This window comes from Corvus cornix, chromosome 2 (genome assembly GCF_000738735.6).
Source record: "Corvus cornix cornix isolate S_Up_H32 chromosome 2, ASM73873v5, whole genome shotgun sequence".
NCBI lineage: Eukaryota > Metazoa > Chordata > Aves > Passeriformes > Corvidae > Corvus > Corvus cornix.
This window is the reverse complement of record NC_046333.1, coordinates 100,666,327-100,692,291: the sequence shown is the minus strand read 5'-3', so window position 1 is coordinate 100,692,291 and position 25,965 is coordinate 100,666,327. Positions and strand designations below refer to the sequence as shown.

General features: G+C 42.4%; 1 protein-coding gene across 1 annotated transcript in view; it reads right to left on the bottom strand.

Annotated features, from left to right (window-relative positions):
* Positions 1-3,380: 3,380 nt before the first annotated feature.
* The window catches only part of SPIRE1 (spire type actin nucleation factor 1), a 128,190-nt gene continuing 105,605 nt past the window's right edge, over positions 3,381-25,965 (bottom strand). The window contains 8 exon segments of the mRNA XM_039570516.1: positions 3,381-9,803; positions 10,652-10,782; positions 10,871-10,898; positions 11,620-11,690; positions 12,749-12,886; positions 18,981-19,123; positions 19,863-19,953; positions 24,137-24,300. Coding sequence (XP_039426450.1) covers positions 9,551-9,803; positions 10,652-10,782; positions 10,871-10,898; positions 11,620-11,690; positions 12,749-12,886; positions 18,981-19,123; positions 19,863-19,953; positions 24,137-24,300 — 1,019 coding nt within the window. The 3' untranslated portion in view covers positions 3,381-9,550.

Sequence of the window (25,965 nt, the reverse complement as noted above, 5' to 3'; positions counted from 1 at the left end):
TGTCTATTAGTTGAATGCAATTATATTAATAGTAAATATTTACATTGCTCTTTTTATGTGGACTTAAAGCCCTTCCTATTTTGGAACAGAAACTTAGACCTTAAAGCAGCCTCTGTCTGGAAGATACACTGGATAGCTTTGGTGCAGGTCAGCTGTTGTCCCCTTCTCAGGAGTGATGGCACTTCCTGGGTGAGGAACACAGAAGATGTTCTAGCTCCTGGTGCTGTTCTGCTAGGAAGGGGAGTGCAGCTATGGCAGAGCTCTGCACAAAAGAAGGGAAGAGTTGGTGGTGTGTGTACATTTGGAAACGTGTGCTGCAGCGTTTCCATACATGCCTACTGGAGGTGGTGAGACCGTGACCGTCCGCAGGGCTAGGAAAGCCTTTGGAGAGGTTCTTGTATTGTTTTGTGTGGGAGAAGAGTTGTCTAAAGCTGCTTCTTGCATCAGAAATGAAATATTTGCTTAGTGTTGTCTTAAGGCTGGCTGACTTGAGCATAGCACTTCCAGCGCTGGCTTCCCAGAAAAGTCACCACGGGCTCTCTGGAGCCGAACTCCTCTGCTACACCCTAAGGTCGGTACCAATGACACATCAGTTTTCTGGGTTACTTCCTTGACACTTTGTCTCCTTCTTGCAGGAACTAATCTCTATCTGCTTCTGTTGCAGCATCTCCTTTCTGTTTCCTTCCCTGCTGGTTTTGGGCTGCTTTCGCTCCACCATTTCCTGCCACTTAGGAACTATGTGGCTAAATGCTTGGTTTTTCAGTCTTGTCTGCTGCTCCACTTGCCAGGCATCAGCACCTTTCCTACCTGTGCTCAGTCCTCTCCTGCTTTTCTCTAGGCTAAAGGAGAGCAGGGAAGCTTTGGGTAGGAAAAGGATTACTTTTTTCCCCAAGGCCCTTTGTCATTCAGCTGCCTCTCGTCTCAGGGGTGGCTGCCAGTTGTGTATCCATGGGATGACTGATCTTCCTGCAGCTGCTCATTTTGCCACTGTGTAGAAAGGGCCTTGCAGGGGTCACACTGGGGTCAGGTGGGCTCCAGTGTTTAGCAGATGAAGTGGTTCCTAATTTCCCATAAGCTTTCCTGGGCAGTTTTTACCCTTCTGCTCTCTGCCTGTATTGTTTGCATATGGGGCTTCCATCCTTCTCCCTAGGCCATGTGATTGATCAGATCAATGGGATCCAGTGGGATCCCTCGCTGTCTGTGCTGTGCATAACACTGTTTTTGAAGCATCCCAGTTCCCATTCCCATTCTTAGACTGTTACAGTCTGAGTTGGCCCTTGAGGCAAAAAACACCCTGCCTTTGGAATTGCTTATTTTTGGCTGCTCCTTAGAGAAACTCCTCCATCTTTTCTTTCTTTACTGGAAATGGCTCAAAAATGTTTCTGTAGTCAGTTTTATGTCATGTGCATTGACTAAGGTGTCTCAAAGACAGAAAGCTGCACGTGAGGGAAAGTGTTAGGCTGCTTGTGGGAGCAGCAGATTGCAGCTTTTTGGATTGGAGCAGGAGGAAAAGTATGTAGGAGGAAAAAAATGTGTAAAGCAGAATTGGTGTTAAGTCAGCACTGATCTACTTGGAGGGATCTTGAAGTGCTGGGGACCAAGCAGAAGAAAGCTCAGTGCTTGTAACTGTGTTGATTAATAGGTAGCAAGTGCCATCTTGAGTAAGAATCCTACACTCTGAGAGTTGAAAGCAGAACTGAAGTAGGATTTTGTGAGAGGGAGGGTGTTTGCAGCAGTTGTTCAAGCTGCAGTTTGGTGTTTCTCAGCTGCTGGGTTGCAATTCAAGGGAAACGGAGTGGGGTGTGTGATGTAGGGAGGTGGCTGGATTTTAAGAATTTGGTGCCAGCACATCAGCTCTCCATAGATAGAAGTGTAGCTGCTCCCCCGTCCCTGCAGCTGCATCACTCATGCCTGCTGGAAGGAAGAAGCTGGAAATAGCTGGTTCCTGACTGCGGGGGAAGCAGCAAGGGAACCGCAGCAGTGGTTCCCAGACTGTGGCAAACTGGGCATGCTGGTTCTTGGCCCTGAAGGATTTTAAGATGTTGAAGATACCAGACTCGAGGTAGGCTGGCTTCTGTTTGAGGTCTGCTTTTCGTGCTGGTGCAGGCTTATGTTAGCAATAAAAAGGTGTTAACTTAAGACAGTGTTGTCAAATGGTCTGGTGTGTAATTAATTGGGTTTGTGCAGACTATCCTGTCCTTTTCTTAATTTGGCCTTGTGCCTGTGTGAGTCTTCCATGCTCCTCCATGCTTCTTATTTCTTTTCCTCCATCAGGTCAGCAGGCACGATGGAGGAAGGGTTATGTTTGTTGGGACAACAGGCAGTCCTAGTGAAAGCTCCTGTTTCTTCAAGATTTGCTTAAGGTATGCAAAGGCATTGAGCTGCAGCATGTGGTGCATGTCAGGAACTGCTGCAGAGCACAAATTGGGCACTGATGTATCTGACAGTGTAATAACCTAGCACTGAGTAAGATGACCAGCCATGTTCCTTGATGTGACACTTTTCATTCAAATCCTCAGGAGGAGCAGTGGTGGGTAGGCAACACCATTCCTACTGTTGCACCTTCCCAGACTGGAAGCTGTGAAGGGCAGGCCTGTAAAGTGTCCATGCACCTTGTGGTGCTCTCCAAAATAAATGCCACGCGCAATTTTAAAAAATACTTCTGGCTGTGACAGTGGTAATATCTAATGGGCTGCTGGTTTTCTGAGAAAGCTGCAGAAAAATAATTTCCATTAGTCTGTGCTGGGTAGGCAGCAGGATCCAGTACCAGGCTCCCTGGAGCTCGATGTAAGCCACACACTGCTCAAAAGCTCTGCAGGGGTCCTCTGGTAACTCCATTTGAGACTGGCAGCTGCTTCATTTTGCATTAGAACAGGAAAGACTCATCTAAAATCACTAGCCTTGACTTGTGAACAAGACCTTATTTAGCTAATAAACTACCTTCTTACCCCACCATCACTACTTGCCACCTGTCAGAATCACGCAGGTTATGGGCTAAGCCTTTTAATCCCAGCTCCAGGGAGCAGGTCATGCTTTCACTACAGATTTGTTCAGTGAGAAGGCATTCCTGTGAAGCATAAGTCCTGTCCTTTTAATTTTTCCACAACTGAGGTGACTGAGGTATGATTCTCATTTTACTGGAAGGCACCTGCAAGTGAAATGATCAGTAAGGGCTCCTAATGTGGGGCCTTGGCTGGCACACCACCTTCTCTTTTACTTTGCTATTAACTTTGTTTCTGACCTAGTTAAGATCTGCAGCAGCTGAGGTTCAGGGCGCTGACTGGCCAAACAAATGTGGAACATGGCCCTTCCAGCTGTACTCTGTAAGAAACGGTGCCCGTGGTCTTCACAGTTCCCTCAAGAAAGCGACAGCAATGCAGTCATTTTGAAGATCTTTTTATTAGTAACACATCAACAAGAAATTGCATTTCAGTACCACATAACATGGAAACAGGCAGAAGACAATTCTGTTGCCTTTCGCTGTTAGAGCTGATGCCCCTGGTGTCCCTGAAGACGCGCAGACAGTACATGCACAGTGACAGCACAGAAGCAGGGGAAACTCAAAGGGGAAGCATTTGTACTTTAGACCTGTTCATGTCCAAAAAGTGCACCTCCTGTTTGGTTTTTTTTTTCCTTTATTAAAGAAGGGGGTTGGGGAGAGGGAAACTCTCTTTAACAGAAATACAGCTCAAAACCCCTTGTCATTATCTTCATTTTGCTTTTGATTCAGCGGTAATGTAACCACCAGCCCTTCAACAGGAACATGCCCACCTTTAATGTCTCAGCTGAAGCTGGGCCTTGGTCTCTGCCTCTCCTGAAAGCTGGGCCATGACAGTGCTGCCTCCACAGATCTGTGCCAGCTGAACTGGTGCTTATGTCCACTGAACTTTGGAGGCCAACTTCCTGCAGAACTCACATCAGCTCATGCCCATGTCCTTTAATTCCAGATTTAGCAGATTTCTGAACTCAGATATCTGAAATTCAATTAAACAGTCCCACACTGCACTGTCTGGCCCAGGGCCCGTCCTGCAAAAGCCAAAGCATTGCTGGCTCCCATTTCTAAGCACTGGTGTCACTGGTTAGAGAAATGCAGAGAGGACCTGAAGCTTAGTGGAAACAGCTTCAGCTGCATCACAGGCACCAAGAATATGGCTTTTTCGTACTGAGTGCTCTTATGGGTTGTTTTTTTTTTTTAAATCAAATGTATCAATAATCAAACAGGTCTTTTTCAGCTGTGAGTTTACAGCAGTAGCCTGGCACCTTGAAAGACTATCTGCTTACAAATGTATTTTTTAATAAGCTATAGTAAGGTCTATTCTGCAGGGTCTGTTCCAAAGGGCTTCCTCTAGAAATGTTCTACAGAACTCATCTCGCCAACCTTTGCAGATGGCAGCAGGTCCTGTCATTACCTCAGGACACAGGGCCTGGCTACCTCACACTTGACACTCAGTTCAGCCAGGCACTGCGACTGCGAAACAGCCTGAGCAGGGAAGAAACTGCAAAGTTACTGAATTGGTTTATTGCAAATAAACAAACTAAGCTACTGCCACATACAATTTGCCATGGCTATTTGACACCTATTTAGCTCCATCTCCTCATTACGCCCCATGACATCTGTTGAGTGCAGACCTACCATAGAAAAATTTATTCACAAGTCTTCGCTTGTCAAAGTCTTCTAAAGATTCACCTCTCTGGAATTTGTTTCACCTGGAAGTGGGGCTAATTGTTTTCAAGTACTGAAAGCAGATGGAAACTTGCACTGCAGGATCCTTTCAGCTCTGATGCTGAGCACTCAGCTCTTCAGCAGCAGCTCTCAAAATTCTTTAAAAAGTTTGTAATCACTCTGAAGTCTCTTTTTGCAGCTGGGGACTGTGGGACACAGAGCAGCTCACAGCTTGTGCCAGGGCAGCCGAGCAACATGGGCAGCTCCGGGATTTTTCAACATCAAGGTGAGGGAACAGGGAAGGCCCCAGGCTGCCTCTGCTCTGGGCTGCTGGAACTCACAGGTGCCGCTCAGCGTGGGGTTCTGTGGCTTTGTGTATCACATCAGGCTGAGCTAACACCCCTCTGTCATGGTTCTCCTACATGGAAGTTCTGGGCAATGGTAAAATTTCAGGTACCCAAAAAATCTGGAAAACCATAGTAAAAATCAGACAGAAACAATGAAAGAGGTTTATAGCTGGAATAGGTATTCATAAACATTTTCAGACTGGCCTGAAGATACACACATACAAAAGAAGAAATAAACCAGAGCAGCTCCAAGTTATCAACATGGCAACAGTATAAAATTTCCTGGTAACATGAACATAATCCATGTGCTGTAGCACCAGAGCGTAGAGTTGCAGCACCTTTCTCTCATGCCTGTGTGCTGTCACTGCTTCACAGATGAGACAGACATTCCTAAAAGTTGTGCAGAGCTGCTGGATGAAGTAAAGCAGGAAGGTAGCAATCAGGAGCTTAAAGTTGGAGGTTCTAAATTAGTTTTAACCTATAGAGCATGCAGCCAGTAATGAACCAGGGAAGCTGATGCTGAACTTGACTGGGGAAAAGGGATGCTCAGGAGAGAAAAGAGAACAATATAAGAGTTGTGATAATAATGGTATCTCCACTTCTGGTTTAAAAACTAAACCAAATCCATCAAAAACCTCGCCAAAAGACTGTCAGCATTTCTCTCCCAGTGATGAGGGAGGGACTGGAGGTTTCCCAAAGCCTGTACTACATGCAGGACAAACGTGCTGCCTCAGGTACAGCCTGCCAGTGTTGGAAGAAGCAGCACACTGGTAACAGAGGGAGCTGGCCGCAGATGATGACGAGGAGCTAATCACATCACTGGGGTTACACAACCAGTTTTTATTGCTATTCTAAGGGTACTTCGACATGTTTTCATCCCTTCATGCAGCCCAGCCAGTGTTCAGCTGTTATGCAATCATTTTCGTTAACAATTCTTTGCCAAAAGAAACATCTGGCTGATCTTACAAAACTATAAGAGCATGAAAAAGAGAGAGACAGAACCTTTAGATCAGCTCCCCCATGAATAATTAACACAGACAAGGGTTATAACGGAAAGGCATTTTATTTTCACCAGGTAACACCCCTCCCTGTATAAAGGAAGTAATGGAGAAAGGGAAAAAAAACCCAACAACCCCCCCAAACACTACTGTCACCATGAACACTTGAAAGGTCAGGTCTGAGAGCTGCAGCAAAAGTCTGCTCACATCTTCCATCACCGCCGTGAGGCAGAGCTGGTTTTGCATTCCCCAACCAGGTTCACATACAAAACAAGACTGATGCTGCCAGAGGCATTTTTAGCTCCTTGGGTCTCCCATGATATATTTTAACAGACCTTGGGAATACTAATAAAGCTAAAAAAAAGAAGAAGAAAATAATTTTAAAATTCATGGAACGGAGTTCACTGTGCTAGTGCTGCATTCTTTTCAGCAGTAATTCACTCTAAGATGTGCAAACTGTATTAGGGGGCTGAAAGCGTTAACTCTAATAAAAGATAACAGCCAACACACATATAAATAAGACTCATTTCCTTTTTAAAACATCATGGGAAAGTCAATTCCCATTGCATGATTGATGGAGATTTCCTAAATATTAATAAATATATTACAGATATTTACAAGCTTCTGATTTCCCCCTCTGACGCTGACGTGAAGTTCAGCCCGTAACTAGGACATGCTGGGCAGCACCACGGGGTGCTGAGCCAATGGCTGCAGTGGATTTGGGATGCTGGTGCAGGCAGGGAGGAGATGGAAAGCTAAAAATAGCCCACTCCGCAGAGCCAGGCAACCAGCGAGCTGAGCTCCTTCAGGCTTCCCGCAACAAACCAACCCTCTGCTTTTCCTCTTGGGGAATGAAATGCCAGGATAATGCGAAGCAACTCTGCCAGGGAGGAAGGGATGGGAGTGAAGGCGAGAGGCAGCCTCCACACCATGTTTTCTGGAGCCTGCCACAGCATGTGTCAGCAGCCTGGAGGGTTTTCTCCAGGGAAAAAGGGAGGTTATCCAGGCCCTGGCCCATGGCACCTCTGTGTGAGCAACAGGGAGCCGTCTGTACAACCACTGCATTGTAGTTCAGTGTTTGTGCCCTGCCCAGCACAGCAGAGCCTGCCCTGAGCCAAGGACTTCTGGGAATTCTGGGAAGGCACAGGCTGGATCACAAGGCTCTGCCACTGCCCCAGAGCCACTCCCAGCCACTGCCAGAGTGGAACAGGGCACAGGCATGAAAGACTCGTTTCCCTTTGCATGCTCATGAGTTACTTAGTCCCTCATCCTGCCTGCTCTACATCACAGATTCCTCTCCAAGAGGAAAATAAATGTGCTGGATGCCCTGCACCTCAGTGGCTTGAGGACACCAGGGAAGTGGACTGTGAGCAGAGGGCTGGGTGAATGTAACATGGCTGGGGCACCTCCATGAAAATACCGTCACAACAACAACAGGGCAGATGCAAAGTGAGATTTCCTGCATTTCTTTCCACCTGGTTTCCCTGGTGCACTGTGCAGCAAATACACGGCCTGGTTTTGGCACAGAAACAAGAAAAAGTGCTGATGTGACTGAGATCAGGCGACTCTTCCAGCAACAGCAGAACCTTGCCCACCAGCTGCCTGTGCTGCTCCCCTGCAATCCCACATCCCTATCTCCTGCCAGTACTCCGGGTGCCTTAACATGCAAGACACTTTTCCAGAGGCACCGCGAGGAGAGGGCTGTGACACCTGACCTTACATGGGACAGCAAGGAGACAGAGTTAGCACTGAGCCCTGCTTTTCCTGTTTGCATTGGTTCAGAAAAAATAGAAACTATTTCAATAAGCCCTACATACGCAAAAATTCTCATTTTCCAAGGGGGCTTTTAACAAAAAATAAGGATGGCTGACTCCCTGGGAAGGTTTACAGAGCCTTTTGCATGTGCTTTTCAAATCAGCCTAAAAGAGACGATATGGATGGCTGCTCCAAAGGCTGCCAAATGGGAGCCAAGCAGCCCTGGTGCCTCCCAGCCTCGGCACTGTGCCTTGCCAGGGCCAGAGGGGCAGTCTGTCTCTTGGGCTTTTTGGACAGAGGAAGCTGTTTTGATGAATACACCTTTAAAACTATGTTATGGAAGTCCAGTCCCAGCTACTTTGGAGCAGTTCTGAGGTATCATTAACTTGAAGTATAGAAATGTTAATAAATAGATCTGAAACTTTTCTGCTATGTCATTCTATAATACACTGCTATATAGATATTAAATATGCCTCAGGGTATTAAAAAATTTATGAAAAAAGTTACAGTAGTTGATTTTCAAGTATTAATAACTTGGCTATGTTAGCTTGTTTTTAAATACCAAAAAGATCTGGCCCCAAATTACTGACTAAACTCTGGCTATGACTGAATTTAAAAAAAGAAAAGTATTTTGAATATAAAAAAAGGTGCAAAAAAAGCATGAGATGTCAGTTAATGTTGTAAAATTGTTGGAACTTCTAAACAATTAGTCTAGCACTCCCTTGTGAGTGAATTAAAAAGGGGGGAAGAATGAAAAAAAGATTAAAGAAAAAAAAGAGAGATCGCTCCCAATCTGAGACAGCGCTGTCCCAAATTTCAGCAGAACACAAATTTTTACAGCCAAGTTATAAACCCCAGAAAAAATGGGGTTACTAATGGATATGCTGTCAGACAGAACTATAGCAGTATCTGTGTGCTCCATTATAATACAAATTTACACCTTACTCACTGTTTCCTCTGAGTTACGAGAACAATTTTACAGGTATCCAGTTATAATTAGAAGCCTCCCTTATTTCCCATCCTCCCCATAAACTGTACAACTTTGTCTACTATTAAAATTCACTGCTACCAGTAGTCATTATCGTACATTCAAGATAGAAAGTAAACTACTAAAACCTGCTCAGGAGACACTCAGAAGGACACTAAGGCTTCAGAAGTACAGCAGCTCGGGGGTATGGCCGACCACACGGGTGAAGAGCTTTGTCACCTGCTTTGCCCCAGCACACTGACACTCTAGAGTCCCGTGCTGAACCCTGATCTCAGAGCAAGCAAAATGGTTCAAAAAAAAATTGATTTGACCAGAGCTGCTCATGCTGGGTGCCTGGTGTGAGACATGGCCCTTGGCTGCCTCAACGAGGCCGTGAGCATCCCGAGGGTGGGAATGCCAGCAGGACCTACTGCTTGCTACTCTGCTAACACTGACACTGTGCTAGATCTGGTTCTCCACCAGACACCTGTTCTCAGCTCATGATTCAAAGCATGGTTAAAAAAAGATTGGAAGCAAGAAAAGGCTTTCTCGTTTCGACGCACACGTACAAAAGAGGCAACAATTCCAAACTGTTGATTTTCTCCCAGCGCGAGCAGCTGCCCCGCTGCGTATCACCCTGCACAGATCCAAACACAGCGCTCCGTGTCTCCGGGACCTGCTGGAGTAGGAAATGCCGTGATCTAATGCAAACCCAAGCCAGTCAAGTGGAACGAAGCAACGGGATGACAATCCGGTTCCAGTGACCTCCCTCATGGATGATGACCTCATGGAGATGGAAGCAAAGCAAAAGGCACACGGCTCAGATCTCGTTGATCGTCCTTTCCGAGGGGCAGTATTCCGAGGTTCCTGGTGATGACATGTAGAACGACTGTGTTTTCCTTTTTAACCTGGCTCGCTTGTTGGCCAGAGACAGGCTGCGCCGGCTGGAGCTGATGATTTCTGAGATGAACTTCTTGCAGTCCACACAAACCTCCATTGTGCTCCAGTCCTCCATTAATTCTTTGGGAAACTCTTCTTGGGACTTATCCATAGACTTGGACCTTGAGGTCAACCTGAAAGGCGAAAGAGCAGGATCTGCCACGTTATTTGGCAACTTGGGCCAAATAGCCCCAGGAAAAATTACATCAGAAAGGTCTGGATTTAAATTTCCCTTCCTCCTGTCCCAAATTACAGCAAACACTGGAGAGGACAGCTTCTGCCTGGATTGGCAACATTGCAGTGTCACTGACTGAGGGCGTGTGTAACATCTGTGTCCTGGCAAAAACAACCTTGCTAGTAACTAAAAATAGCTGATGTCTTTGGCTAATCTACACAGCTTCATAGCAATGGTGATCTATGCAGTGGGTTTATACAGCAGATTCCCTCAAAAAGGAGCATTCCTTTTATATTTAATTTCTTGGATTCGCTTTGACAACCATCTGTGTATAAGATATAAAACCAACAGATAACCTGATAATATTGAAGTGAAAAAATTATGAAAATTGGTATTATGAAAATAAGGGGGAAAAAAGGATAAATCTGTGCACTAGACATCATTGAATTCCCATTCAGTGGTGATTTTAGCCTGCAAGATTTATCTCCAAAGAGTTCATTCACACCAGAAAAAGACATGTTAAGGATATTTTTTCAGAGGTGCTACAGAAATACAGCTGTCCCAGACTCTCATTATTTTTCAGCTGTAATGTGAAAAAGGTTTAAGACACTGTTACTGTTGCTATTTCTAAATCAAAGCAATGAGTAGAGGAGACCTGGCTTTTCAGGCTTCACAGAAGTTACTACAAGCATTAGAAACATTGCCAACTACAAAACAGAGGAGAAGCACCTTCATGGTTGATGACCCAGCATGAAACACCCGGGGAACATCTGCAACAGGCACAAGTGAGGCCGGGTTGTTTCTCACCTGCTCCGCAGGGAATGGTGGTGACTGGTAGAGGGTTTCTCTGGCCTCATGAAGCTTTCTCCCCTTTGCAAGGTTGAAGGTCCCAGGGAGAAGATGGGGAGGGTGGAGTATGGCTTCGATGGCAGCCGCATCTGTTGGGAACAGCACAGGGAACATGCAGCATCATTACAAAGATTGCAGCTTTTTAGAAAGGCTCAAAACCTAAGTTTCCTTACTTACTTTTTTGCAACACTGTGAGCATACAGGCCTGTGAAAGAAAGCAAGAGCATGAATCAATCCATTGGGAAAAATTATGTTTAAATCAAGAATAAGGGATTTCAGGTGTTAGAACCCTCCCCATCCTCCCCTTAAACAAACATTTTAATTTTTAAAGCTTCTTCAGCATAGTAACTTCAATCAGAACATGAAGCCAAAAGCAAGGAGAAAAGCTGAACAAGATCTACACCTAAATTTAAAAAATAGGGGAAAAACAAAAGAAAAAGAATCTGGTTTTCCTCTAAAGAAACCTCCTCTGGTAAGTGAGACTGCAATTCAGTGGTTACGTGTATCTTCCGACTTACTGTCTCACTGTTAACTTCAAATTTATCATTTTTCCCACAAGTATTCCTTCTCATTTTTCCCCTGCCCCAAGACTCAAAAAATAGCCAAAAAAGTAAATTTAAATGTTTCCCCCAAAAACACAGGTTGTGGAACTGTTGACTGGCAAGTCTGAATAAATTCCATCTTGCTTTCCCATAAGCATAGAACAAATGAGTGTTTCTCTCACGTTTAGTCAAGAGTTTCAGTCTAAGAAAGCAATTCTATCACTTACAAAGGAAATGTTTCTGAAAAGTTTTTTTAACTTAGACTGTTACAGAACTAAACCCAACCAACAGTATGCAGCAGTAATGTTTGAGGGTTTCTAATGTATAAAGAATAATTTTCCCTCTGAAATGGTACTCATTTATTAACAGACATTAAATATTTACCTCTTGCAGAACTGACAAGTGTAAGACCAGGTAAAGAAAGAAAACCTTCTTGTTCGACAGCAAAAGCAGAGCTACAGGAAGAAGAACAGAGGAATCCACAATGTTAAGCAAAGTCCCACACAGTGGTGACTTCACCAACCAGTTGCTGTTGGCAAGGCCACAGTGGCAGTGCTACATCCAGTTCTGGGGTCTGTACTTTTAAGATGATATGGAGAAGAAGGTCCAGAATTGTACCTTCATACATTCAGAACTAGTTCTTTAATTGTTTTGCCTAAATTAAAAACTTGCCTGTTAACTAGATAAATTTGATTAGAAATAAAAGCAAGCAATTTTAATAGTGGGGTAAATTAATGAAAGCCTCAACCTACTTTGAGATTTGATAAAAGCTCATGACTAAGCTTTATATATCATGACAACAAGCAACAGCTGAATGTAATGAATGACACCATAAGATTCTTGTTTCTCTGCCTTAAATGTATTAAATCTTTAAAACAAGTCTGCATACTAGACACAGATAGGCCTGTAGATAAAATACACTGTGAAGTCAAAACAGACTTGCTGGAGGTGTTCAAGAAGTGCAAGTCAAAAGTGGGAGAAAAGGATGCTGCTTCTACTGGGAAGTACCAATCTCCAATCTGCAGTTTACAGAAAAATGCATTAGTTAATGGGTCTCTTAATATTAAACCTCCTTCTGGGGTCACATGTGCCTTGACTTCTCTGAAGGCTTTAATTCCCTCTGTGCTTGATAGTAAGGATTCATACAAGAAGAACTTGTAGTTTTCTATTGCTATCTGCAATTCTATTTTCTGGAACAGAAAAGGTAACCAAACCTGCAGAAGGCATACGGACAGAAATCACTTCAGTCAATGAAGTTTAAACCAGACATGTACAGATACATTCTGACAATTGCAAATGCTACTGCATTTTTATAGACAATCTAAACAAACAAGGTGTTTCCATGAAAAGTTTTTGTGTTTCTGGACATAACTCGAGGAAGCTGACCCATGTGTTAGGCATTCAGGGGGATGTTTGGTGGATAACTCTTCTTTCCCTCTAATACAGGGTAAGAAACAAACGTGCAACTGGCCTCCCTCAATACCCTTCAGATCCTCCACAGACTCAGCCCTACCTTTCCTTTCTTGAGAGCAGTGTAGATGTCTTTATATTGCTGGTACTTCTCCAGCTCTGCCTTCACAAGCACCTGACGGATGTGCATGACCTCCTCCACTGTCAGAGCCAGACATTCCACGGGGTAACAGAACTCCTCCTGGAAGCCAAAACCCCCATATTATTTCAAAGACAAAAGGCTTCTTCCAGAGTTCAACCTAGACAACCAGCCACCTGGTTAGTAACTCCAGAAACAGGGGGTTTCTCCCATCAAACTGGAATAGCACTGGCTCATTCATGGGCATCACATGAGTGCCAAACCATTGGAAGCTGCCTAAGTGTGATCTAGATGGTCTTATGTTCAGCCTTCACAAAAATGACAGTTTTCTCCATCTTTCCTCCTCAAACCACTTGATCCTTCTCTCCATTTGTCTTTTATTACAAACATTTGTTTCAAGCCAATCAACATTCAGATTTATAATTTGAAACGGAAAATGTAATATGGTAGATGGCATTATTTTATGTATGCTGTTTGAGGTATACATAAAATAATTTCTCTGAGACTTTGTGATGCCCAGAGTGGCCAAGGAAAGTTGTTAGTAGCCCATTCTAGCAGAAATTTTTATTCAGTGGTACCACATCTTGGTGCTCACGGGATCAAAATCACACCAAGACTACAAAAATCTACATCAGTTCAGGTAGAAGAGTTCTCCTTTCTGCCCCAGAAAGTAACAGCAGCAATTTAAGCTTTACAGAATAATGTTCCAGTATCAAGCAGGTGAACTGGTTACCCAGTGTTGCATTATAAAGGGTAGAGGCTCAAATAGAGAGTTAACAGCACAACTTTCCACTTACAAAATCTTGTATCTGTTCTGTGTTGCAGCATTTAGGAGAATATTGAATGCAGAACTCCTGAATTTGGTACCAGGGAATAAAAACACCAACCCAATTTGTAATCCAGCCTAGTAGTTGATTATACATTTCCAAAAGAAAGACAGAAACCTCTGTGGGAACTCCCATTGCTTAATGCTTAGTGAACCTTTTCAGGCAGCCCAGAGGGGCTACTGTGCAGTAATGACAATGACAGGCAGTGCTCTCTGAATGAACGAAGGAAATTTCCCCAGCGTACACAAAGATGTGGCTGACAGTTTGGAGATCTCGTTTACAAATTGAAGTGATGAATCGGATTAGTACGGAAATGCTCCATTTCCATGTACTCAGAGGTCTGTTCTGTCTTTCCATCAGATTAAAAAGAAAATCTTTCTACGTTGCAGACCTGGCAAACATTAGCATTTAGGAACCACCACATTTTTAAAAACTGTTGTCTTACCTATCTAGAAAGGGAACACAAAGAAACTTCACTCTGTTTAGGGTACCCCACAAAAGACTAGAATTGAGTTAACTTTGTTAGATTTGCCAGATAAACCTTTGGGGTATTTTTCTGGAAGAAAACCAACTACATCAAAAGCAGCTGCAATTTGCTCTGAGGTGTAAAACTGCACAGCCAAAACAAAGTATCTTCTGTTCCTTATGAGCAACTTTACAGCTAACCAGCAGCTCTCAGCATTTTGTTCTGGGTTCTTCCCATAGCAACTGCCTTGCTATGGGGAAGGCACGGCTGAAGGCTGGGGTGGCGCGGGAGAGGAAGTGGGTGGGAAAGCGGGATGCACACAATGCCAGCAAAACCCCTCGAGTCCGCATCGTGGGAGACTGAGGGAAACTATCCGAGGTGAATGAGGCTGCCTGAATGCTTGCAATCAACCAGAGCTTTAAGTCCTTTAGAAATACATTTCTTACTTGAAGCTCTTCCTTCCCCCTCATGAACGCCCATTCCTTTAATTTACAGAACGATGACGTCGGGGAATACTGCTCCTTTGAAGAAATTCTGCAGATCTGCTATAGGTGTAGAGCACGTACTAGGGGAATAATGTGGGCCTGTTGTCATACCAATTGAAAATGAGTATCATTACAATAGAAACAGCCAGCAGGCAGCAGGGGAAACATAGAAAATGTTCACATGTTTAAATGCTAATGTTTTAATTCCAGTGGTTACACAAGGACAACAAAATGTTAATGCAACATTAAATGAAAGATAAATAATCCGATTTCAGAAAACTGCTTGGAGTTTTTTTTTCCTTTTTCAGAATATAAATAAGTACACAAGAAAATATTTTGTTTCTACACTACCTCTAAGGCACGGAAATTAATTAAATTATGCTAAGCACTGGCTAAACTCCATTGAACAAAGATGCTTTGGTGTTATTGCTCAAACTTCCAACAATAGCCTGCACCCAAATTTGGCAGCTCCAAGTCAGAGCACTCTGCAATACTCACATATGACAGAACATGGTAAAGACAAAATGTGGTTTGAATGGTCTTGATTTTCCAGAATTATACTCAATACTCATTTTAATATTAAACACAAGCCAGTATCCTTATTTTTAAAGGGGAAAAAAATTATTTGAAAATACTATTTTCAACTTGAAGTTTTCATGATCCTCTGGAGAACTGGCTTAACACTGACTATGCAATAATTTTTTAAACACTATAGCTTAAGGTGTGTATGTATAATTTTTTTATGCAGGAAAAGCAGGTAGTAAGAATTGCATATCCATAATGTGCTTTGTAGGTCGTTCTCAGTGTACACACACCTAACAGGTCCTTATGACTAACACATTTTTACTCTAATGTATTCCTTCTTCTCATTAAAGGATGTCACTAGACATTCAAATGAGTTGCATTAGTAAATTGCAAAATGAACAAGCACTGGAGTGGCCTCTCAATTCTGCAATTCACAATTAGTCAGGCACTCTAAACTCTTGTTCCTTTTGCAGACTAAACGTTTCTAAAAGGTCAGCTGGGTATCTCAACTATAAACTCTCCTACAAGAGGTTTCACCCTTCCACTTAGTGGTTGAGATAAGAAAAAGAAGGAAACATTAAATGATTCATCTTCAGTTAACATAGGGGTAAATGGATTACTTTTTCTTTTCAGTGTTATTTGCCTTCCCTGCTACATGGATATGAACTGTTCTGCAAGTTCTGATACATAAGTGTGCTGAGGACCAAAACAATATGTAGGTTTTCCAACTAAAGCAGATTGCAAGTGCCCTTCTATTCTACATAGTGTATATCTTGGGAGAAACATAAAACCTTATTCTTTTCAACATAGTCCAAGGATTACAACAGTTTTGCTGAATTTTTGCTGCAGGATCTTCATGTGCTGTAATATTTAAGGTCTGTCCCATTGATAATCTGGTGATGTTGCATTTTTAGTTTGCTGTCCTTTCAGAACTGATTTCTTTTCCCCGTGAGGTGATTGAAGACACACAAATATCCTACACACATTGAAATCAAAGTCAATCAGGTGCAATGTCCCAGCCTAAGCTGTAATTCTTGCCACAGCTGAGGAAGTGCTCCCCTAGGAGGGAACATGCTGGTGAAGGTGATTTCCAAAGCCAGCAAAAAGAGGCAAACCTTTGTGGGTTTCCACCTGCTGGCAAAAGCTCTCTCACAGAGATAGTACACAGCCCCTGCCACCCCACACATGGCTGCTTCAACGGGATGAGAGCTGAGCAGAGAAGCTGTTTGCATAGTTGAAAAAAGTGGTCTGAAAGTCATCCTTGGAAATAAACTTGTTATCCTAGGAACCTGAACAATAGATAGGAAGCAGAGAAGCGAACGCTGTGTATAAATGAAACCATTAGCTTTGGTCCTCTGGGTCATGAAAAAGAATAATGATAATAATAATAATTTAAAAAGCAAACAGACTGCAAAGGCATCCACATGTAAATCTCAGGACACTGAATTGATCTCACTGATTAAGCACCAAATCAGCTCACTACAGCAACCACCAGGGCTGACCCCTCCAAAATCACTGAGCCACCCTGCCTTTCCATGTAGCACTGGCAGGGTGACATGTCAAAAGGACTATGTTTGGCATTTTTTCAAGTTTGTTTCCCCTCCCCACCTACTTGGGCCTAACTCGCTCTGTCTGATGAGATGCCAGTTCACAAAACCATCGTTAGTATGCAAGACAGAGCAGTTTCTTGCTAATCCTGCTAAGAGACTGTAGCAAACCCTGCCTGGCTTCACTGGCATTGGTGACTATTTGCTGACAGGGCCTCTTTCACCTTGGAGAGACACCAGGGTCACAGGAGCTGTGATAAGAAATGAAACTCCATCAATCCTGGAGGAAGGGAAGAAGAAGTGTGATGTCAAATATAAAATAAATAATACTCTGCACTTATTGAAAGCACTCACTCTGGGACTGGGAATTTTACAGATGCAACATCTGGCGCAGCCACTGGAAGAGGTTAGCATCCCTCTGGGAAGGAGAGAGTTGCAGAAAGCCAAAGTATGGAACTGGGCCAGTGCCAGCATATCAGAACTCATCTCCCAGAATGAAAAACAAGAGTGTTAAGGGAGGTAGGTGTCTGTCACACCCTAGAGGGCACTATTGCCAAGATAAAGAATTAGCTCTCAAGGCATCAAATAAAATAGGTTCTTGTTAATGGAACATCATTTTACTACTGGTTTCCTTCTTTTCCACTTCAAAGTCAAAACCAAGCTAGGTGACAGTCCTGTAAAGATTTAAAAAAAGAAAAAGACCAAAACAAACAATAAAACCCCCCTAAGCACAAAATAAACTAGTAAAACCCTTCCCATCTGTTCCCAAATTAGCCTGACTTATCTAATGGCTTTTTCTCTCTTTTCCTTTAGTATTTTTCAGGGGGAATGGAGTAACTGAATTGGCTTTTCTGCAATGTTTTTTTTTAATGCATATTTCTAGGCATATGTCAATGAACAGACTGACAGAGGGAGAATATGTATGTGGTCAAGAAGATCCTGGTAAGAACTTGGTTGACCTACTTAAAATAATAGCCTCATATAAGATTTTAAGTTGCATGATCCTCTGAAACGCATGAGATTAATATTACAATGTAGCACACTCAGATACACTAAAAGGGTGTAAAAGTGTAAAATGCCTCAGTATAACATAGGACGCTTTTTCCCCTCCTCCCTTTAAACTATTTGTGAATGACTCTGGGCCTACCAGAAAATAAAGTCTGGGTTTCCACATACAGTGAGTGCAGCAGGAGGTGACAGGGCAACCCATATTACGTGACAGTGACTTCAAACACATGCTGAAGGAGCCCTCCAGCTGGGGTCTGCTGCAATACATCCTGCTCCAAGTTCACTTTGCCAGGAGATGTCCACTTGCGCCATGCATTTATCAACATGTTACTACCTGACCTACATTCTACTTGGAAGGATATAATAAAATCCAGAAGACCCTCTGAGAAGGAAAAGCCTTTTGGGGGAATATTTGGACATATTTTTCCTGATACTGATCAGCTTCATCATCTAATAGGTTTGGATTCCAGCTGTCATCTCTTGGGCCAAAAAAAATGCTCTTCAAAGCCCTTTAATACCACTGCACTACAAGACAGGACAAGTGAATACCCTTCCTTTCAAAACTCGGATGTGTTTATCGATTTCTCTATTCACCAGCACCTCATGGGGCGCACTTTGAAACCCTGCTGGTAGGAAAAGAGACAAGGAACATAGCCTGCATGAAATTACAAAGCACTAATCAGTATGTCAGCATAAACGAACCAGGATTTCATACCCTTTGCTGTTTGGACTCTGCTGGAAAACAGTTCTCAATTAAAGCTAATTGATCAAATGCACTGTACTTTCTTTTCAAGCAATAATACAGGTTTTTGCCTCAGTAACTTCAACAAAGCAACACAGACAAACCTTGATTTGGATTACTGAAAGAGCTTTCATGTGCATAAACATTACCAGGCAAGTTCTTAAGGTGGGAAGAAAAGAAATCATTCCATTCATCCAGTCATTAACTGCAATACTTCCAACAACTAAAAAAATTCCCCCAAATCCCCAAATAGATCCACTGATTTGGAATTGTCTCTATTCAAGTGGAATATCAGTAAGGTGAAGTTCATCTGTTTTGGTAACATTCTGGAACAAAAATCAAGACACGTGGTTTACCTGGAGTCCTAATCAAAGTGTAAATATTTTCTGAGGCACCTGTACCTGGGATTTTGGATAAATATGTTAGAGAGACAAAGTTCAAATCTTGATTTCAAAACACCTTTAGTAGCCAAGAGCTGTCTCTGAATTGAGGAGTTTTCTTTGGGTCATGTTCTAATCACACTGAAGCCAAGTTTTAATTTTCATTATACTCTTAGCATTCCTCTTTTTCTCTCTCCTACCACCCACTCCACTTACAAGTGACCTGGAGCTCTGTTTTGAAGGGGGTAGGAACTGTCTCACATTGGTTGGTGTTTCCTTTTCAATGGAGTGTCGTCTCTGAGGTGGCTGCCGTCTCTCAGGCTGCGGTGTAGACGATATGGGCAAGAACTTTGGAGGCACTAAGGATGCAATCAGTACAGAAAAGTTAGTTCTTCTACGAAGGACTGTTGGATAACATTGCTCAGTACTTAATCCAGCCACTGATTTGCTAGAATTCCTATAACTGGTGGCTGAAGTTACATATCCATACTGAGGGTTTCAGGATATTATTCCACCTATTTCACCATCATGCACAGAAAACACTGCACAGATTACACAGCTCATTACAAAACCCTCCCAGTGAAACTGAAACACTTTGAAACAAATGAAAAATATTGTTACATAGTAAAACCTGCAATAACTGCCTGGAAAAAAAACCCCAATAGATCTTGCCCTCTTCCCAGTAAGTATTTATTAGAAATACTGGTGATTGCTAAGTGTCTTTCAAACACTGCCACAGCGGCAGAGATGGAGGAAACATTTAAATTGGTCTTAGGTTAGAACATGTTTCTGTACCAAATTATTTTATTAGATGAGCATAGCTAAGCAATCCCTTCCATTCACTTGTGACTTCCTCTACAGTCCTACATAAACTTCAAGGATGAAACCTTCTGTTTCACAAAGATATCCACCCGGAGTGGAGGCTAATGACTTCCAATTGTTTATTACATTTGACCCATTCAGCAGGGTTCAGCTTTAGAGGTTTATTCTATTAGCAACACTCAGTTTCAGCTTTCCATTTAAGTTCCAGACAAAGTTCATAGCACAGAAGACAACAGAAGTGTCTAAAAGCAGACAGTGGGCTCTCTCATAACTCACTCTTTCTGCTGCTGGTGCCTTCTTGAGAGGGGTCATCCACTTGTGAGGGAGAGATGCTGCTGCTACTTCCTGATTTGTGCACTGATTCCTCCTGTGTGGCAAGAGGAAAAGAAACATAATTCCTCAGGGACTGTTTTTAGTTTTCTTACTGCTGTTGAGCACACAGAAACCACAAGCAATCAGAGATATTTTGGACTATTCAGTCACTCAAAGTCCTGGAAGAAGTCCTGAGAAAAACATTGACTCTGTACAGTAGTGAGCAAAAGAGAATTTTCAGGGCTCAGTTTTTCTAGAAATGAAATAAATGGTACATGATCACAGTTCAGTGTATTTAACTACTGCACGAAAGAACAAGATCAAGAGAGAGGTGCATGAATCCACTGTAACCTGTTAATTTTTCTTGTTGTATTCAAAGACTTCTAGGGACTTCTGCAGCTACCGCAGATATGTTAACTCAGCTTTATATTTCACACTAACAAGGAATTAGCACTTAGATTTGTCTGGTCTCTAAAGGAATGAGAGCCACTCACACAAGCGACTAAGGTAAAGAGAAATTAAACTGAATTTGACTGCACTGTTCTCTTATTCCCAATCCTGGTGTGTTTTTCCTTTCTTCTGTATTTAAAAGAAATCTCATTCCCTGTGTAAGCATTCTTCTTCTCAACAGCCAAGAACAACTCCTGCAAGATGAAGGAAAGTGAAATGGGCTTTGACTAAAAACCTCTCAGCTATCTAAAGCTTTATGCCACCCAAATTATTAAATCCTTTGCTGTCACCTAAAACCTGTCTTCAGCCATGAGATACCAGCAAAGACACAGATCATCACAGGAGTCTCCCAAACAAAGACTGCTAAGGAGTGAGCATGAATGCTCTTTACCTCTAATGTGAATGCTTTCAACCGAAGAGACTTAACATCATTTAGGCTGTCAAGATTTACAGATAAAAAAAGTGACCTGCTCTAAAATCCAGCAAGTGGCTGAGCTTCTCTCTCACAGATTTCCTCAGCTGAAAACCTCTACTGGCTGAAAGATTGCCTTCTTTGGTAACAGCAAGTGGGAAAGAAAAGCTGGCAGGATCACCTCAATGAGCACCACGCATCACAGGACACAGGCCTCTGCAAATTCCCATCAGGAGATCTGTACTTAAGGCTTAGCTCAAGGGTAGGTGTTGTATGTGAGGACACTGTCCCCACCTATTTGCCACAACACAGTACTCTGCAGGGGGTCTCAAACCAGCTCACATCCCAAAACAGTATATGCACTTTAACATATCAATTGTGACCCCACAAAACACTTGTGATGGGAAGCTTGTAAGGAAGTTTGAGCAGCACATTGAGCTACATCAGCTGTTTTATTTGCAGGAACCAATACAGTTCACCTATAGAGCTGGCTCAGACAGCTCTGCATATTGCTGCATGGTTGCCTTAAAAGACCAATGGAGAACTTGCATGACAATTGGATGCACTGCTCTTTACAAGGGGTGCAGCAGTGTTCACAAGGCTACAGTAAAACATTTAAATTTTGAGAAGGAGAATAGCCCTGTACAAAGGGAACTACTCAACTTTTCACTTTGCGGAAGTCAGATTGTTCTGAGTGGAAGACTAGTTTACCATTGCCAAAGAAGCTAATGAGCCAAGGTGAAGAACTAAGTAAGCTCTTCTGCTATTCTAAAGAATGAACTGCTGGAGCCAGTGGCTAAGTATAAAAAATAGTAAGTATAAACCAAGACAGGGAAAATGGAAGCCAGGAGGAAGTTAAATTGGACATAAAATCCTACTTAGACAACAGTATTCTGCGTTTGTCATTTCAAATTACTTCTGTGCACAAACACGTGCACTGATGATGTTATTGCTGTCCTACAATTTCTCAAACATAGAAGGCTTTTTTTGAGAATGAAGTCTTGTGTAGGAAGTCCTGATGAACCACTGCATGAATTCCTCCATATCTGTGCAGCAACTGTTGCGTAATATTGTAGACTATCTGACATTTTATGCTTGAGGTTGGACCAACCCAACATCCAGGACTCTGCACCTCTCCAGAGTACCAAACAATTAGAATTTTACAGTTACTGAGAAAGCTGCAGCTTTAAAGGCTTTACCTTAAAACATTTAAATATATTACAGACATGATTTTTGGCCAGATGGACGTAGTTTCATTAGGAATATATAATTTTTAAATCTGTATCAGAAGTCACTATTAGATTGATACTTCTCTTAGCCACACAAAGCAAAATAGCACTTCCTGCTCCATGCCCCTTGGAATCTGTGATTTTAGTGGTGATGCAGAAAAAGCAAGGACAGAAAGAAGGAACAATTTATACAGTATTCATCCTTGCTAGAAAATGGGCATAGGGCTGTATCAGACCTTGCTTTTCACCTCTGCCCAGCTACCCTGAGTATTGGGACATAGCCTGCATTGCAACACAGATGAAAGAACAAAGGGAATGCAGTGGGAAGCAAATGCATCTGCATCACAGCTCATTTGGAGGTCCACAGCTCGGCAGTGCAGGTATTTCCAGGCTGTAATTTAGGGCACAACATAGTCAGAATTTCACTCCCAGTGAGTAACTCCAAATAGGTTAAGCCCAATTCAAACTGCAGACAAAGAGGTGGCCGAGCCATTTACAGGCAATCAGAACAACACACACACTGTTCTATGTGCTACATACAAAGTAAAAGTCAGGAAAGAAATAGAACATTTGGACAGAGCAATCTTCACTCTCTTCAAATGTTCTGTGTCCTTCACCACCTTGAAAAACTCCAGCTAAACTCCCTTCAGTTTATCTTCACTACTTTAGCACTCTTCCTGAGCCCCAACCAGTATTCTGCTGAGCATCTTTATCATCTCAGTTGCTTCACCAGCTATTTCTATTGACTCAAACTAGTCCAGCATTGGTTCTCTGTGACAGCTCGATATGGTTGATTTATTTTCAATTTATCTTTCGCTGTATGTTCCAGAACTTGCTCCATACCACTTTGCTTTCCTAATCAATAGTCACAATCAGACATTTTATTTTTCCCTTCTACAAGAATCATTTCACATTGCCCTTTACCTAATTTTCTTTTACTGACTTCTGCTCATTTTCCTGTGTGAAATAGCATGAAGCTTCAGGATACATGGAGGTACAGGCTGTAAGATCCAACTCTCACTGACAGATCTTAGTATTCCTGCATCCTGCCCAGCTTCATTCACATTAACAAACCACATATAGCCTCTATTGTAATCTTAAAGACTGATGAGTGATCTCAGAATGCAAATCTCTTCTGTTTTTAGAACAGATGTATCAAATTATGCACCCACACATGTCACCCACAGGATAACCCCAAAGAGGGCCAACCTTTCACAGATCAAGAAAGTATGCAAAGAGATAAATTTCTCCCCACATATATTTCTTCCCAGCCTCCTATCTTTCAGCTTAGACGCCTTTGTAGCCACCCTGTCAGGAAACCCCTCCTTTCCTATTTGCAAGAGAGAAAAAGAGTCAGGGAAGACTGCTTTCCCCAGGCTAAAATTATCCTCTGTGAATAAAGCCTGCCTGCATGAGCTTTCCAGACAGCTTAACTTTCAGAAAGGTCCAAACTCAATTAATAACACTACTGGTCCAGAAGACAAAGCTCATTCTTGAGGATGTAATGTTGGTACTTCCTGAGAATCATATATAATGCAGCTTTGAAGCTAGAAAGCTTTTTAAGGTTTTCTCCTTGTAATGCTTTTTTAAATCTTTAACTCTACACTTAGATTGGATGGATTCAAAATTATTTCTCCAAGTGGTATTTGCTTGTCCCTATCTGTGAAACACTTTTGGGGTGTTAGTTCCCAATCTTATATAGCAAACTAATGCACTGACATTTGCACCAAACTGCAACCCCTCTGGCACAGCTGCTGCTCTTTATTTAACAGCTGTTATGGTGAGGCTGGCCCCACATCTGAGTCCTTTAGTGACAGCTACTGCATGAGTGCCAGAAGGGTGCAGCGTACTTTCCTAAATTCCCAAAAGCATAATTGCTACAAACACACTGTGGACAGATACTGGGCATTTAGGAAAGTAAGTAAATACTGGGTTTAAGGCCAAAATTACCATTTAACCTTTCAAAAGAATATTCTCCTTTTTGGGATCTGATCTAGTATTTTTGAAGTTCTGTGGGCTGACAAAGTAGCCATGGAAAATTCGGATTATAATTTGCACAGTCACTTCTCGTCTGATCAGTTCAGCAAACTAAGAAGTAAGACTCAGTTCTGACAAATCGAGAAGCAAGTTGTGTCCTGATTTTTTACCTCTGAATCTGAGCTGTCAAGTTCAGCCAACGTGGGAGCCTTAAGGAGTCTCTTGCGTTGCACTGTCACTTGTGTGGCCCCGTTCTGCTTTCCTTGTGGTGCTGGGCCACCGTTCACTACAGAGGCATCCACTAATTTTCTTCCAGCCTCTGGCGTCGGTACATCTACCAAAAGAAACAGAACAATTGGTGTTTGCACCTGAAATGTATTTTGCCTTCTCAAATCTTACTGTTAAGGCAATACACACAAAGGGGGAAAAAAAATTGTGATAGTTATATCTGTGCAATTGTCTTAGTGATTCACTGCTCAGAGAATTGCAGGCAATGGCTTGCAGTACAGAAGCGGTATGAAAGAATGAAGGCAGTGGAAAAAGCAGCATTGCATAATGCTAAAACCCAACCTCAGACCTACACCAATCAACTTTGAAAAAACTGCCTGTGTTAAACCCAAAAATACCCTTCCTTCAACGTACAGTCTATAATTAACTATATAACAAGGACCAGAAGAATGCACAACCATATCTGGGCAAGTGGGTTTCCAGTGAATCTGAAGACAACGCCACACAGAAATTAGGAGGTTTAGCATGGAGTAAACCCAGTTTTTCCTGTGAGGAGAGAATTGCACTTTATTCTGCAGGATACAGAGAAGGAATGAAAATGAGGTAAATAATAAGCATTCATCAAACACATGCACAGCTCTTAGGCTTGCACGGCCATTTGTATTAAAAACATGTCTGAGGTCAGACATTCATGGAACAGCAGAAACATGAGGCTCCAGCTCTATTTTCATCTACATGGCTTTTACAAGGATGTAACTCCACTGAGTATATTACTCAGGATTTCTGCCAGTGTGCAATGAAGAAGCATCTTGGATAATGTAAGCTATGGGTCTGCTGTGCTTAGCCTAGCTTAGCTTTAGACATTAAGATAATGACCTAGCCTTTGACATTTTAGGAGAGCTTTGAGTTTGGTCTGATAAATCAGTTTTATCCCTGTAAAAGTACAAAGTACAGTATTTCAATCTGAAGAAAATTATGTTGGAGGGACAAGGAAGAGAAGCTTTTAATCTCCCATTTGTATGTATGTCTAACCATCTGGTCTTTCTACAAATGTGTTTTTCTACTCATGTAATTACAGGACTCCTTCCCCAGCCTTGTAATAACAAAGTACCTCCAGGTATTATAAGGCTAGGGTAATGATGAGTTATTATTCCCATTTTTATACATGGTGAAAAGAGGGACAGAAGGTCAAGTGACTGGTACCTTAGGTTACTGGGAGGACTATGACAGAGAAATGGTATCACCCAGATATTCAACACTGCCAACAGTGTAAGTACTCACACATCATTTGAAGTTACTTAGATAGTTGCCCTGCTATAAACAGACACAGTCACTCCTGCTGCAACACCATTTGCATGGATAAAGCTATCCTTGCACCAGGTAAATCAAAACTACAGACTACACAGCCACAGCAGCTCTGTTTAACAACATCGTCACCACAGCAGCTATTAAATAAATGAAGAAGAGGAATAAGTTAAATTAATATGTATTTTAAACAATTATCCAGGTTGTTGTTAAATGCTGGAAACTGGTCTAAAAAGGAGAGGGGCTGCATTATAGTTCCTCTATAAATCATACCTTCAACTGGGAGTATAAGAAAAAGCAATTATTTGGGCTATTAAAGCCATGGTGACATTCCAGGCCTATGAATCTGTGTACTAAAGTGTTATTACTGCCTTCAGGTCCTCCCTACAAAGAGCCGCAATCAAAGACTTAGACTCTCTAACCCTTAGTTCCTATCATCAAAGGCTTTGCTAATGGGTGTCCTGAC